Source organism: Crocuta crocuta, unplaced genomic scaffold, assembly GCF_008692635.1.
Source record: "Crocuta crocuta isolate KB4526 unplaced genomic scaffold, BGI_CrCroc_1.0 scaffold36, whole genome shotgun sequence".
In the NCBI taxonomy this organism is placed as follows: domain Eukaryota; kingdom Metazoa; phylum Chordata; class Mammalia; order Carnivora; family Hyaenidae; genus Crocuta; species Crocuta crocuta.
This window is the reverse complement of record NW_027532203.1, coordinates 9,589,327-9,604,659: the sequence shown is the minus strand read 5'-3', so window position 1 is coordinate 9,604,659 and position 15,333 is coordinate 9,589,327. Positions and strand designations below refer to the sequence as shown.

The 15,333-nt window shown below is 38.2% G+C and overlaps 1 protein-coding gene across 4 annotated transcripts in view; it reads left to right on the top strand.

Moving 5' to 3' along the window:
- The window catches only part of WDR7 (WD repeat domain 7), a 357,113-nt gene that overhangs the window by 19,178 nt on the left and 322,602 nt on the right, over nucleotides 1-15,333 (top strand). For 3 of the 4 annotated variants that reach the window (XM_077777568.1, XM_077777567.1, XM_077777570.1), the window contains 4 exons: nucleotides 3,931-4,102; nucleotides 8,585-8,691; nucleotides 10,231-10,309; nucleotides 13,411-13,585. In XM_077777568.1, coding sequence (XP_077633694.1) covers nucleotides 3,944-4,102; nucleotides 8,585-8,691; nucleotides 10,231-10,309; nucleotides 13,411-13,585 — 520 coding nt within the window. In that variant the 5' untranslated portion in view covers nucleotides 3,931-3,943. Of the gene's footprint in view, nucleotides 1-3,930; nucleotides 4,103-4,232; nucleotides 4,305-8,584; nucleotides 8,692-10,230; nucleotides 10,310-13,410; nucleotides 13,586-15,333 lie in introns of those variants that run through there. The other variant, XM_077777569.1, reaches the window with a different exon arrangement.

Sequence of the window (15,333 nt, the reverse complement as noted above, 5' to 3'; positions counted from 1 at the left end):
TTAAACAAGTAGAAGTTAATTTATCCTATGTAACAAAAAGTCCAGTCTAGAGTTAAAGAAATGTTTTGAAGCCTGAGCTCTCCTGTTTTTTGAACTAATACAGCGTCAGTGAGGATGTCTCCATGTCACGTGAGAGACGGCAGAGCCCATGTCGCAATGCCCTTAACAGTCTTCTCTGCCTCCAGCTCTCAGACATTCCCTCAAACCCATTTCTCCACAGTCTGCCCCCAACTCTGATTTAACACCCTTGTGTCTAGGAGGTTTTAACATGAAGAGTGTTCTGAAAGTCAGGAGCACTTTCTCCATGTGAGTCCTAAATAAGACTTCGTCTCTTCTCTGGTCCTCTCACCCAAATCCCTCTCCCCACCCCCACTGTCCTAGACACGTTCTGAAATTGTATTGTTTTTTCTTTTTCATTTTTTTTTATTTTAGAGAGAGGGAGAGAGAGAGAGAGCATGTACAAGAGAGTCGGGGAGAGGGTCCGAGAGAGAGAGAATCTCAAGCAGGCTCCATGCTCAGTGCAGAATCCTAGGCAGGGCTCAATCTCACGACTGTGGGATCATGACCTAACCCAAAATCAAGAGTCAGATGCTCAACCAACTGAGCCACCCACATGCCCCTGTATTCTGTTTTTTGTAATACCATCTTCCGATTGGTCACCAGATCCTTTTGGTTAATTATTATTTATCTAGAAGTCATTCTGTTTATTCGGAACCACCCTAATCCCAGCAGCAAGGACATATCAATAACAGCTACTGCTTGTGATTCCCATTGCAGGTTCATGTTTCATTTCATGTCTTCTTTATGATTGTTTACCTTTTAAATATTTCACTTAACAGATACTTTCTATGTAGATCTTTTAGTGTGCCAGCCAAAAAATAGCATTGGGCATAATTTAAGGACCTTGGACAGAGTCTATATACCTATGGGTCAGGACAGGTTAGTTTTTACAGCATAATTTTTTTTTGAAATACAGCAGTGAACTTTGGAATCTGGTTCCCACTGCATCCCCTCCTTTCACCATCCCCAAAGTAAGATATAAGATGGTAACTCTTTACCTTGTTTGGACAAAACTTGTTACATTATTCCTCAAATAAGCAGTTAACTAGCTGATGTAATATCCCCTGGAAAAGATACAGTAAAGTTTTTCTTTTTTCTTTTTTAGGTTTATGCATTTATTTTGAGACAGAGAAAAAGCATGAGTAGCGGAGGGGCAGGGTCTGCACTGACAGTGTGGAGTCTGACATGGGGCTTGAACCCATGAACCGTCAGAGCATGACCTGAGCTGAAGTTAGTGCTTAACCGACAAGCCCAGCTGCCCATAGTGAATTTACCATTATTTCCTGAGAGAGAGAATTGCTTTCTGATAATTTAGTGACCTAAGATTCTCTTAAAAGAGTATATCCCTGTTATGGGTTGAGTTGTGTTCCCCTAAAATTCAGATGTTGAAATTCTAACTTCCAGTACCTCAGAATTTGACCTCATTTGGACATTGGGTTTTTATGGAGGTAATCAACTTAAAAGGAGGTAATCAGGGTAGACCCTAAGCCAATATGACTGATGTTCTTATTATTAAAAAGGGGATATTTAGACATGCACACAGGAAGAATGCCATAAGAGCATGAAGATGGTCTCCTGCAAGTGAAGAACAGGGACCTGGAACAGATCCTTCTCTTCACAGCCAACCCTACCTATACCTGATTTCAGACCTTTAGCCCCAAGAACTATGAAACAATAAATTTTGTTGTTTAAGCTACTCAGTTTGTGGTCATGGCAACTGTAGCAAACCAATACAGTTCTTTATGAAAATCCTTCATTGCCCTTAATGAGAATTCCTCTCAGAGTCTGGTTGACTGTCAGTTCTTGATTTTTGTGAGGATGTGGGGGATTTTTTTTTTTTTCTAAATCTTTGTAATTATTTTAATAGCTTCTGGAGAAGCTGAGTTAGAGACTGATGTGTTTTCTAAAATATATATATACCTTTATCATGTTACAGATGATCATTTTCACTTGTTTTAATGGCTAAGAAATGCATTGTTCTTCTAGGTTTCCTTGAGTTGCCTTGTCAATTGAATACCAGAATGTTCTTTCATGTTCTGTTGCATCAGAGCAGGCACATCTCTCCATAGCACACATGTTCCTTCGTCCCGAATCTCTGTGTTTGCATTTTCTTTAAGCAAAGCAGTATGCATTGAATGTAAGTCCTCAAATATCTAGAGAAGTGATGTTCTCTCCAGATTCCACATATTGTATTCGATGCTGTGAGCTTATTTAACTGAGAGAAATCTTTGGGTGATATAATATAATACTGAATGTTGTCACCATGGAGAAATGAATTCCTTCCAGATTCCCTTTTTGAAAAAGTCATTGTTGGGTATGTTTTTCAGCCAGGAACATGCTGTACCAAATGTATGAAAATTTGTTCAGTATTTTGTTTTATTTCATAATATCAAATAGAAATATGGAAATTAAACAAAGAAATATGGAAATAATTATGTCATGGTAGCCTATGAAATGGTAAAAATGTTATGTATAAGGTTTTATTAATAGGAAGTGAACTTGGAATTTTTTCCTGAAATGCATACCTTTTACTTACAACAAAAGATGAGGTTTTCGGGGAGGGAGTGCACAAATGGATGAAAGTCATATATTTTAATAAAAAATAAAAGATTTAAATAGTACAGATTTTTAAATTTCTTACTTGCCTCATTTTCTTTCCAGTGATGATTTTTTATCTATTTTTTGGTTTTTATTTTTCCCCCAGTAATTACTTTTTAAAAGAGATTTTAGTTGTAGTTTTTATTTCATTTTTTAAAAAGTGTATGCAGTAGTATAAAGAAGAGTCTTGCTGAAAGCAGCTACCAGTAAGACCATGGCTATCAAACTAGTTTCCTTCATAGGAAATGGCTATTTCTTTAAGTATTCCTGAGAATTTTATAGGACAGTCTTGGGATTCTAAAGAGTTTATAGTATAACACATATCAGTTGTTTTCACTTAAAAATTGGGGGCAGAAAAAAATCACTACAATGACCATTTTTGATTGACCATTTATCAAGTGTGTAGGTGATCCCCTCATGTCTCATAAGGTCTGGCGGAGTCTTCTGCCTTCTGTGGAGCCCTCGTTGATTATTCCATTCTTTGTTTCTTTTTAACTTCTCTGAACTAGTATTTAAGTTTTTAGCCACACAGTCTATAACACTTAAGTCTAGTTGTTTCACCAATTAGATCTTGATTTTGTCATATGAAGGAATAATTTCCTGTATTTGTACTGTTCTGCAAAGGGGTACCCTCCCATGTATACTTGTTAACTGATTATTCGTCTCAGATTTAAACCCCTTTACCAGAACTAAATTTTTATTATGCAGGAATGAGTTTAAAGAGAAATCCTTTTCCCTCAAGTTTCAGAAGTTACAATAAAAGACATTCATGGTCTTGAGACATAGTAAATATACTTGAATGAGTTTCCCTCTGAACATACTCTTTTTAATGTTTAGGACTCTCTGAAACAATCCTGAGTTTTTCTTAAACATTGCCATTTGTTACTGGTTTGGAGACCTGATAAGATTTACAGACCTCACTTGTCATTGCAGAATGAATAGTATGACAGCATCTGAAGTCAGGCTGCGTGGGTTTCGATTTGGGCTCCATTATTTCTCTTTTCATCTTGTGACTCTTTATGACTCACTCTCCATATCTGTGAAAGAGGAGTGATATTAGTACTTGCTGCCTGATTTATTGTGAGAATTGAGATTTTAATTATATTTTATATATATAAAGAAATTTTATGTATTTTCCTATTTGCGTGTCATAGATATGATGTTGGGGAGAATCTGGGCACTCAGAAAGTTCAAGTTGCCTTCATAATACAAACGTATATGTTTCAGAAAGAAATACTATAATATTTAACATTATTCTTATGACATTTCCAGGTTGGAAAACACAATGGCAGGAAACAGCCTTGTCCTCCCCATTGTTCTTTGGGGTCGCAAAGCACCAACACATTGCATCTCAGCAGTACTTTTAACAGACGACGGGACCACAATTGTAACTGGATGCCATGACGGACAAATATGTCTCTGGGATCTCTCGGTAGAATTGGAAGTGAGTATTTGAAATGGCTATTGTATTTTTGGGACCACAATTGTAACTGGATGCCATGATGGACAAATATATGTCTTTGGGATCTGTCGGTAGAATTGGAAGTGAGTATTTGAAATGGCTATTGTATTTTTGGGACCACAATTGTAACTGGATGCCATGATGGACAAATATATGTCTTTGGGATCTGTCGGTAGAATTGGAAGTGAGTATTTGAAATGGCTATTGTATTTTTGTAGAGTCAAGGAGCTTTCTAACAGAAAACAACAATCCCAAAACAATTGGCCTCATCATATGTTTTCTGTGAAATGTGTTTTGACTAAAATTATTATTATGGGGGAACCTGGGTGGTTCAGTCGGTTAAGTTGTCCGACTTCAGTTCAGGTCATGAACTTGCGGTCTGTGAGTTCGAGCCCCACGTCGGGCTCTGGGCTGACAGCTCGGAGCCTGGAGACTGCTTCAGATTCTCTGTCTCCCTCTCTCTCTGCCCCTCCCCTGCTCCTTCTCTGTCTGTGTCTCAAAAATAAATAAGTGTTAAAAAAAAATAAATTATTATGTAGATTGATAATTGTATTATTCATCAGAAACGGCTTCTGCTGCCTTTTGGCTATTTTAAGTTGTGTCTACCCTAAGTGGCTTAATAGGTTCCATTTCTGATTTTTCAAAAGATTTTTATTCATACTGAAGGAAGTTTCCAAAAAGGTATTAAAAACCAGTTTTGAACATTTATACCTTCTAAGGTAAATGTCTTGAAAAGAGCAAAACTTTTTATAAAGCATAAAATTGATTGTATTTATTATGTCTTGTCATTCCTTCCTGCGATAGAGCTCTCAGTGGGCAAGGCCTTCTCGGTGGACAGACCGGGGAAGTAGGAGTTGGGGACACACACGCAGAGTTCACACAGACACCTTCAATTCTAGGATAACACCGCAGGGTTTATTCCCCTTTTTTTCCTCATGTCTTTCATCTCCCTCTCTGATAATTTTCCCCAGGGATTTTTCTGTAAAGGGGGTGGTAGCTGGCATGGAATATAAGGCAAGCAAGTTGATTTTTTAAGTAATTTTTTTTTTTTTTTTTTTTGGTAACAGCCTTATTGAGATAAAAATCATGCATCATACAGTTCACTCACCTGAAGAAGTTGTGTTACATATACACACAATGCAGTATTATTTAGTCATAAAAAAGAATGAAGTCTTACCATTGGGACAACATGGATGGACCTCAGGGAACATCATGCCAAGTAAAATAAGTCAGGCAGAGAAAGACAAATAACTCTATGGTTTCCCTTATATGTGGGATCTAAAAAATATATGTATTTTAAAAAATGAAGCTCATAGTGAACAGATGGGTGCTTGCCGGGAGTGGGGGTTGGAGAAGTGGGTGAACTGTGTTTGGTTTTCTGTTTTTAGTTTAAATACACTGAATTAAAAAAATAGAGTGTGCATTACCACAGTCAATTTTATAACCTTTTCATTACCTCCAAAACACACCCTGTGCCCTTTAGCTGTCATTCCTAATACCCCCATTTCCTCCCAAGGCAACCACTGCTCTGTGTTTCTGCCTCTTTTTACAATGTGCAGTATATGTAAGGATGTTAATTTGATACAGTAAATGTCCCATGTTCTAAATATAACTTCTCTGTAGGTTTCCCTATTCTGGATATTTCATATACATGGAGTAATATGTGGTTGTGTGTGTGTATGTGTGACTGGCTTTTTTCACTTGCATAAATAATATTCTCAGTTTACTGTGTTGTAGCATGTATCAGTATTTCATATTTTTATTTTATTTTATTAACTTTTAAAATAATTTTTAAATGTTTATTTATTTAGAGAGAGAGAGAGACAGAGGGCAAGCAGGGGAGGGGTAGAGAGAGAAGAAGACATAAAATCTGAAGCAGGCTCCAGCCTCCGAGCTGTCAGCACAGAGCCCAGTGCAGGGCTCAAATCCATGAATTGTGACATCATGACCTGAGCCGAAGTCAGATGCCCAACTAACTGAGCCACCAAGGCGCCCCTATTTTATTTACTTATTTTTACTGTTTAATTTTTGAGAGAGAGAGAGTACAAGTAGGGGAGGGGCAGAGAGAGACGCACACACAGAATCCAAAGCAAGCTCCAGGCTCTGAGCTGTCAGCACAGAGCCCAGTGTGGGGTTCGAACTCACGAACCATGACCTGAGCTAAAATTGGATGCTCATCTGACTGAGCCACCCAGGCGCCCCTGTACTTCATATTTTAAATGGCCAAATAACATTCTATCATATGGGTGTACTAAATTTAACTTATCAGTTGTTGGGCAGTTGGGTTGTTTGCACTTTGGGCCACGCTGAATAATGCTGCTATGAACATGTGTTTTTGTGTGGATGTACCTTTTTATTGCTCTTTGGTACACACCTAGGCACAGAACTGCTAGAAAATGATGCGCACACTTAACATGTCATGTAAAGGCTCAGTATACGTGTTGGAAAGTAGCTGGAAAGAAGTGTTATAGGATGCGATGCACCTTCAGGATTGGTAGCAAACTAAATATGAATCAGCATTGTAGTCGTGAGGAGAAAAAATATCACACCATGTTTTACTGGAATGATTACAAGCAATAAGACTTATGAGAGCTTAGATACAATTCTTTCACTTTTTATTTTTTTGCATATATTTTACTGGAGTGTTATATTTATTTAAGTTCAAGTAAGGGATAAAAGTGAGTGCAGCAAGTAAGAAGTGGGCGCGGTGGGGTGGAGCTAGGCAAGAAATCTATCTTTTGAAAGATATTAAGGGAATTGAACTATTTACCCAGGGAAAAAGGAGGCTAAATAAAAATTGGCTTGCGGGGAGCCTGGGTGGCTCAGTTGGTTAAACGTCTGTCTTCGTCTCGGGTCATGATCTCACGGCTCGTGAGTTCAAGCCCCATGTTGGGCTCTGTGCTGACAACTCACAGTCTGGAGCCTGCTTGGATTCTGTGTTTCCCTCTCTCGCTCTGCCCCTCCCCTGCTCACATTCTGTCTCTATCTCAAAAATAAACATACATTAGAAAAATTGTAAACAATTGGCTTGGTTATAGTCTTTGATATGTGTGGAGGGTCTTTAGTATTATACTTTGTAGCAGCTATTTATGCCTATGAAGGGCCAATGAGAAGAAATGTAACATAGATGGGGAGGCACAGAATGCCTTTTCTTTTTAAAATTTTTATTTTTTTTAAATTGTTTTTACATTTATTTAGAGAGAGAGAGATGCAGGGCACAAGTAGGGGAGGGGCAGAGAGAGAATGAGACACAGAATCTGAAGCAGGCTCGAACCCACGAACTGCGAGATCATGACCTGAGCTGTAGTCAGGCGCTTAACCGGCTGAGCCATCCAGGTGCCCCATATTGAGGTCTTGGTATCTTCTCTTCTTCTTCTAGGAAAGGATTCAAAACTGTAGCTAAAATTTTTGCCCTCCGTGTCTTGATCTCTTTTTATCTCTGAAAAAGCACAGCCTGGACTAACATGGTAGTGATAAAATGTCCGAGGGAAATTGTAGAAGCAGTTTAAACAGCCTAGTGAGAGTATCTAGAAAGATGGTGATCAGAGTAAAGGAGGAGATTTGTTGATGCAGATACTGTTGCTTATAAGCAATATTTGTAAGGCTCCATTACCTACAAAGTTACAGGATATTTATGAGACTGATTCCAGTCTTTTTAAGGCTTTCATTCTTTTAGGAAAACAGATCTTTGTTGAGAATAGTATATTCCTTGCTGATGAAGAAAGATGTAAAACATTATGGTGAGAGCTTGGCCCTTGGAGATGGGGAAACTTGGCCTGGAGGTGGGCTCCCTATCCCGCCCCCACTTTCCCTCTCTGTCAAGAATAAACACTAAAAAAATTTTAAAAAATAAAGTAGATAAATTTGGGGGCTGATTGCCAGACTAGTTTAGAATAGTGAGTACTAAGCTGTCCTTCCTCTAAGGCACTATGTTGTTACTAAATCATTAGTCTGTGAAGGTCATTCTTAGTTCCTGATAGTTAATGTTGCTATCAGCATTTGGAAGAGTGCCTGTCCTCTTATTTGAGTTTTGACAGTGTCAATCTAGAGATTCTAAATGTGTTTTCAGGTCAGTGAACTTATTGCTTAAAAAATAGTGGGGTTAAATTACTTTATTTTATATACTAACTCATATTCTTAACCTGATTTTTCAGTACACTATACCTTAGTGCTTAAGACTTGCCTCAGTTGGCTCCTTGCTCTGTGGTTCTCTGTAGGGTGTTGGGCAAACAGTGTTACCGGCTGGTGTTCCAGTTTTGGCTTCAGAACTACCTGGGGGCGGGGGGGTGACTATTGTACATTTAATAGGGAGGATTCACTGATTTGTTGCTTTTAGGTTTTGGTGTTGGAGCAATTCTTTTCAATTCTGTATTTTGTATTTATGTTTAATATTTAACAGGATTCCTAAAAAAGATTAAGTTTTGAAAATTTGGTACTTACATCAACATACTTGTGTACTTCTAGGTTCATCCTCGAGCACTGTTGTTTGGTCACACAGCCTCAATCACCTGTTTGTCTAAAGCTTGTGCTTCTAGTGACAAACAGTATATTGTGAGTGCATCTGAAAGTGGGTGAGTATTTTTGTATTCACTTTTCTCCTCATAAGTCTTTATTGCAAATAGTACCAGGGTGAGGAGGGAAGCTTTTTCTTGTGAAGTATCTTTAAGTAAATGCTTTAGTTGTCCAAACTCAAAGATTTTTAAAATATGGTTTTATAAGTGTGAATTTTATCTTTATTAATGATTTTATAAAACCTCTAATTTATGATTATGTTTTTGTCTTGCTTTGGAGAGATACAGAATAGCTTGAAAGTTAAAGCTTGATCATTAATCCCCGTGGTATCTCTACTGAGTTCGCAGACAACTTTGAGACTTTTAAAAAACCTGAATGATGGGGAGGCTAGCATAAATTTGGAAGATGAAGTCATGCAAAATTCATATAATTTCATATATGTTAATATACTTACGTAATTATATATATTCCTGAGTCTTAGAATATAACTTGTTTCTGGAGAGATAGGCAATTAGATAGTAGTTGTAGGGTTCACAGTGAGGAGCTTTAAAGACTTTTTTGGTGCTTAGAAAATTATATACATAATATGTTATTGAAGAGAGTTGGGGATCTGGAAGAGATTTATTTCCGAAGTTGTCCCCTTCCCTTCACCCCCCACAATTTATGAATTTGAAAAGAACCTTACGTAACTGTTTGAAGCAAGAAGAGGCAGCACTAGGTAAAAATATAATCCCTTTTGGTCAGTTAAAGGGTAATTCACATTAGCATACCTATTCTAAATAAAATTGAGCATCCTTTAAAAAAATTGTTTCATACCACATAAGATCTAAGAAAGGGCATCTTGAAGAAAACCCTAAGAATATTAGCATCATTGCATTTTATTAATGTTGCTTTTTGTCTTTAAAAGACCATGACATATTTCTAATTTTGAATGTCATATCCTTAGTTTGAAATATAAGCTTTTTTTTTTTTCTTTTTTGGTATGTATTCGATAAAGCTTATGTGATAAATACGGAACCAAAACTGGAATATTACATTTAACTTGCAAAGGTTTGGAATTCAATTGACTTTAATTTTTGTTTTGTGCTGGGCTAAATTTTCTTGCTATCCTGATAACCAGTGGAAAATCCCAGTTGTTTAAATTAAAAGCTTATTTCTTATTTTTGTCACTTGACCCTCCTATGTCATTTGGGGTTTTGCTGCATTATTATTGTGACTTTGAGGTTGAGGGAGCAGCCATTGTCAGAAGCAGCCACTGTCTGGAATAGAGGCAGATGGGAAAGAGAGTTCTTGAGGCCCTCACACCAGTTGTGGCCAGAACTACTCACACGGCTTCCCCAACCAAAAGGGAGCCAGGCAGTGGAGTCCTACCCCGTGCCCAGAAAGAACATGGATCTAGGTAGGGGTGGTCAAGTTGGAGGGGAGGTTGGGATGGTGAGTGAGGACCAAGATTTTTCATGAACAGCAATAATGACTATATGTTACTTTTTCTGAAATATATCCGTTTTAATGGAAGATTTAATTTAAACCACTGCTACCAAGTTGGACAGTGCTTTTAAAAATCAGATTTAAAGTTTAGCTATTATTTTGTTTTATAGAGAGATGTGTCTTTGGGATGTGAATGATGGCAGATGTATTGAATTTACAAAATTAGCCTGCACACATACAGGCATCCAGGTTAGTATCTATTTCTATAACTGTCCAAGTCAGCACAACTTATTAGAGGTATACAATTAAATGTTTTTATAAACATTGAGCCTATATCTATAAATGAAAAATGGATGGAGATAAGGAATAGGGCAAGACCACAGTTGGGTAGTGAAAGTATTCCTCATCAGATGGTATATAGTAGGGGTAAGTAGAGGTGACTGATGAGGAAATGTGAAGGGTAAGCCACTTGCCACTGTCACCTGTGCCCTTTCTGGCCATCCTGGTTACCCCAGTGAGAGTCCCTTTACTAGTTGGCTCAATCTGCTAGATCCTACATAATGGAATTCACTCATGCTAAAGCCTTTACGATTCCATTCATGATTGACACAAATTGACTTTACAGATGATATCGTGTTTATTGCTTGTGCAATTGGTCCTTGGGTACGTTTTTTGACGTTTTTACCCTGTTGAAGAAATGACTATTTCATATGCCCACCTTACACAAGAATTTACATAGGAGTTTATAGTTTCTGACTTACATTCCTGGCATTCTTTCTTACTCTTTCATATTCATCAAGTTCTTTGTACTTCAATTTACACACCATTTACCCTGCTGAGTGTTGGGAAAGTCATAAGTCTAAAGAACACATGATTTGTGTTCTCAGTGGGGCAGGAGAGGGAAGGGAAGAGAACTAACGTTTGCTGAGCACATATCGTATAGGCATTTCTTTTATGGTGTTTCATTTAGCCCTCCCCACATTGTTACAAATGAAACAGGAGTATATATACTCTTTTACATATAAAGAAGCTGAGACCCAGAGTGATTGAATGAGTTGCCTGAGTCTCACAGTGATAGTCCTTCCTAGCATCAGGATCCGAAATCAGGTTTCTCTTTCTGTTACATCTTACTGCCTCCTTTAAAACAAATGAATACAATCATTTGTTGAGAAAGAAAACTTGTGCCAGCACGAATTAGAAAAGCAATGAGATATTTAGAAAAATATTTAGGGGTGAGGTGGTGGTTTGTGTATTTATAAAGGTCTTTTTTTGACCATGGCCTGGCAAAGTCCTTTTAAAACTTGATTCTTCAATGCTGTTAGGGTGTATACTTTTTATTTAACGGGCTTATATTATTTATTTTTTATAATATGAAGAATCATCAAGGTTTATATAGAGAAAAGGGATAATAAATGATAGACAATGATTTTATAGATAATTTGTTGAAAAATTATATATATAAATGTTTTGAGCTCATTGGATATAAATATTTTGATTGTATAATTCTGTCATTTAAAAACTTTTGGTTTACATGTTAGGAAAAATTATCTTTGTTCAACATAGTTTTAGCACCTGTTATTTATCAGATCCCATCTTGGACCCTGTATTTAAACTGGCAGCCATCTCTAAGTAGAAGATGCTCTTTGACAGAGCTAGTTTGACACTAGCGTGTGACAGTTGATTCCTGTGTGATCTTCACCCTCTCAGGTCCAAGGGCAAGTTGTTTGTTTATATAAGCAGAAATGATAAACCTTGATAATATTGGTGCTTACCGAAATCACAAGGAAATGCCAACTTATTAAGTTACCACATGGGAGTATCCTTTTTTAATATTTGGAAAACTCATTTCTCCATTCAGGATACTTTCTTTGCTAGTATGAAAGTGTCTAGGAAGCTAAAGTTAGTGGTCAGAAGATTATTTGGGAGTATAACTTTAAAGCAAAAGGTGGGAGGCATTTCATCAGGCAAGTCTAACAAAATGACCCTGCCCCCAGGAGAGAATTCTTCTCCAGTGACTACAGTGCGCATGCCTCTCTGCTGGCTGATGTTAGGTGGATACTGCCAAAGTATGCTTCCCTGCACCCATCTTTTCCTCCTTGACACCCCTCCCCTTTAATGGGTCAGCAGTACCTGCACATGATCACATGATCATGTCACATGATCACATGTGAATGCCTGGCAGTTCTGGGACCTCCAGATTGTGTGTTGTATATTTTGGATCAACCTTCTAAGATCTAGGGATGCCTCTGTGGTTGTCTGTATTTTATTAGACTCCCCTCTTGGAGTTAGTGATGCTGCCTTGTCCTTAATGTGCTCTGTGATGAGTGTTTTTGTGTAAGAAGTTGTAATTCTTCTTATACAGGGCACCCCGTAGTTGAGGAAAGATCACGTTCCTTCACATGCAGTGTTGAGCCTGAGAATAGGACGCATGAGTGCGGGAGCAGACTGGAACCAGGATTCTTAGTTATTTCCCCAGGGGTGGAGTGGTTACAGCCTGGCCCTTTGTGCTCAGTCTAGCTTGCCCCCATGTAATTCATAAACGGTTTTATCCTTTGGGAAGTAATAGTCTGGATATTAGATTTCACCTTCTAGAAACTCTCTAGGAGAATCATTCCACTAAGAGTCACTTTTTTTTTTTGAAGCCAAGGGGAGACAAACCCTTTGATAAGTTGTTGGTCTTGTTTTGATATTCTTCCTCCTCTGCTCTTTGGTTGATGGAAACCCATCTTTTCCTTTTGGGTTATTCTTGGGATGAGTAACATGTAGATCATGACTGTGTTGGTTCTTCTGTTTTTCTTCCACAAAGTAGGAATGTGCATTATGAGAATGGTTTACATGATTGTCTCCTACTCTAGTCTGAAATAAGACTTTTGGATTAGTCAGAATTCACTGCTGATTATAATATGTTTGAACAGCAATCATCTAATACATTTTATTTGGTCATAACTCGTAATTATAAGTCTATACCCACCTATTCCCATTCATATTTTTTGCCTTCCTTTGTGAAGAGATTCCTTTTGCTTTGCTTTGTAAAGCTGATTGTATTGAAGTGTTTTATGAATTCATTTAACAGTCCTATTTTAGATGCTATAGGAGGATTACAAATGAAGAATTACTATGAATTCAAAAGGGAGGGTTTTAGGAAAAGAATAATTTTTGTTAGGTATTTTGAAGTACTGATGCAACTTGATGGATGTGTGTGTATATACATAGAAACTTATAATAGGCACCATGTCGTCCATGTCTGGAAATATTACTGGAGAGACTGAGCACCATGACAAGCTTGATGAGGGGTTGTGAATCGAGTCTCTGAAGTCAAGGAGAATATTTAACACTCTTTTTCCTTTTAGTTCTACCAGTTTTCTGTTGGAAATCAGAGAGAAGGCAGGCTTTTGTGCCATGGCCACTACCCTGAAATTCTCGTTGTGGATGCCACCAGCCTTGAGGTGTTGTACTCCTTAGTATCAAAGATCTCTCCAGACTGGATTAGCTCCATGAGTATTATTCGATCCCACCGAACACAAGGTCAGTGTGTGGTGCCCTTTAGGAACTTCGGCACCCTGACGGGACGGGTGGTTTACCGCAGAGTTCTGTAATGTAGCAGATGTGATACAAGCTGTAAGCATAATACAGAAGCAAGAAGTTGGAGGGAAGGAGAGGGGGCATCAGAGGTTGGCAGAGTTGGCTGGGGTGGGGGGCAGATCATGAAGGGCCTGGTGTGCTAGCTAGGGAGCTTGGGTTCCGTCCTGTAGATTGCGTTTGGCAGACTTGTACTGTGAAGGACCGCGTGCTAAATATTGTAGGTTTTGCAGGCCATATGATGTGTGTTTCAGCTACTCAGTTCTGCCGGCGTAGCACAAAAGCACATAGATAGTCTACAAGTGAGTGAGCCTGTCCGTGTTCCAATAAAATATTATTATACTTTCATTTTTTTGAGAGAGAGTACGAGTGGGGGAGAGAGGCAAAGGGGAAGAGGGAGAGAATGCTAAGCAGGTTCTGTGCTGCCAGCAAAGAACCTGATGGAGGGGCTGATCTCCCGAGGTACGAGATCATGACCAGAGGTGAAATGAAGAGTTGGATGCTTACCTGGCTGAGCCACTCATGTGCCCCTCAAGTATAGGCTTTTTCATGCCTATTAGAGAATTACTGCTTTATTCCAGGACACAGCAGTGAGGTCTTTTTAACCTTCATTTTCCAGACAATAGGGAGCTTATTATTAGTGTGTTCCCCTCAATCTTAGTTATAATCAACACTCTCTTTAAAAAAAGGACTATATTGGGGGCACCACGGTGGATTAATCAGTTAAGTAGCCGACTTCAGCTCAGGTCATGCTGTAATGGCTTGTGAGTTCGAGCCCTGCATCGGGCTTTCTGCTGTCAGCGTAAAGCCTGCTTCCTTTGCTATCCCCTCTCTCTGCCCCTCCCCAGCTTGTGCTTGCCTTCTCTCAAAAATAAATAAACATTTAAAAAAGTTAAAAAAAGGACTATATTTATGACAAGCAGTTTGCACAGTTTGAATTTTTACACTATTTCTACATGAGATACAACATTCTGAACAGGATAGGATGTAACTTTGATGAAAGCTTTTGTGCTGTGCATGCAATTCTAAATGTTAATATCATGATGTTACAGCACACATAATTTTTAATCTGCATTTGCTGTAGTATTCCAGTCTGCGGATGTTTCAGCATTCTAGATATCCTGGGATGTCCCACTTTTACTATAGATGGACAGGCTTGTGAGCATCGCTGTACAGTGTAATCTGTCACTTGTAATCATTGACTTGTAATCACTGTGTCCAGGGCCTTACCTTGCCTGCAGAGCAGTCTAATATGATGAGGTTTTTACTTAAAGACACTAAAGATTTTACTAAAAGATATTACTATCTTTTTATTAATAGTAATAACTCATCTTGATTAATATGCTGAGGGCTGTACCTGTGTGTGTCTTAATTTTCATAACAACCCATTAAGCTAGGTACTGTTGTTATTCATTTGTTTTCTGCTTACAGATAAGCAAACTGAATTTAAGACAGATTCAGTAACCCACAGTTCATTGGTTAGTTAGTCAAGAAAATGTGATTTTAGTGCACATCTCCCTTTTCCTGGAGCTTCCCAGTGTCTCTGCTCACAAAGTGATTTATGCTGTCATGGAGCTATGGCTGCTTCTTACTCGAGGCTTATGAATTCAGGTTTTTTTTTTTTTTATCATGTCTTCTCTTGATCACAGTCTATAGAGGGTGTAATGTGCTATAAAATGTTAGAAGGCAGACAA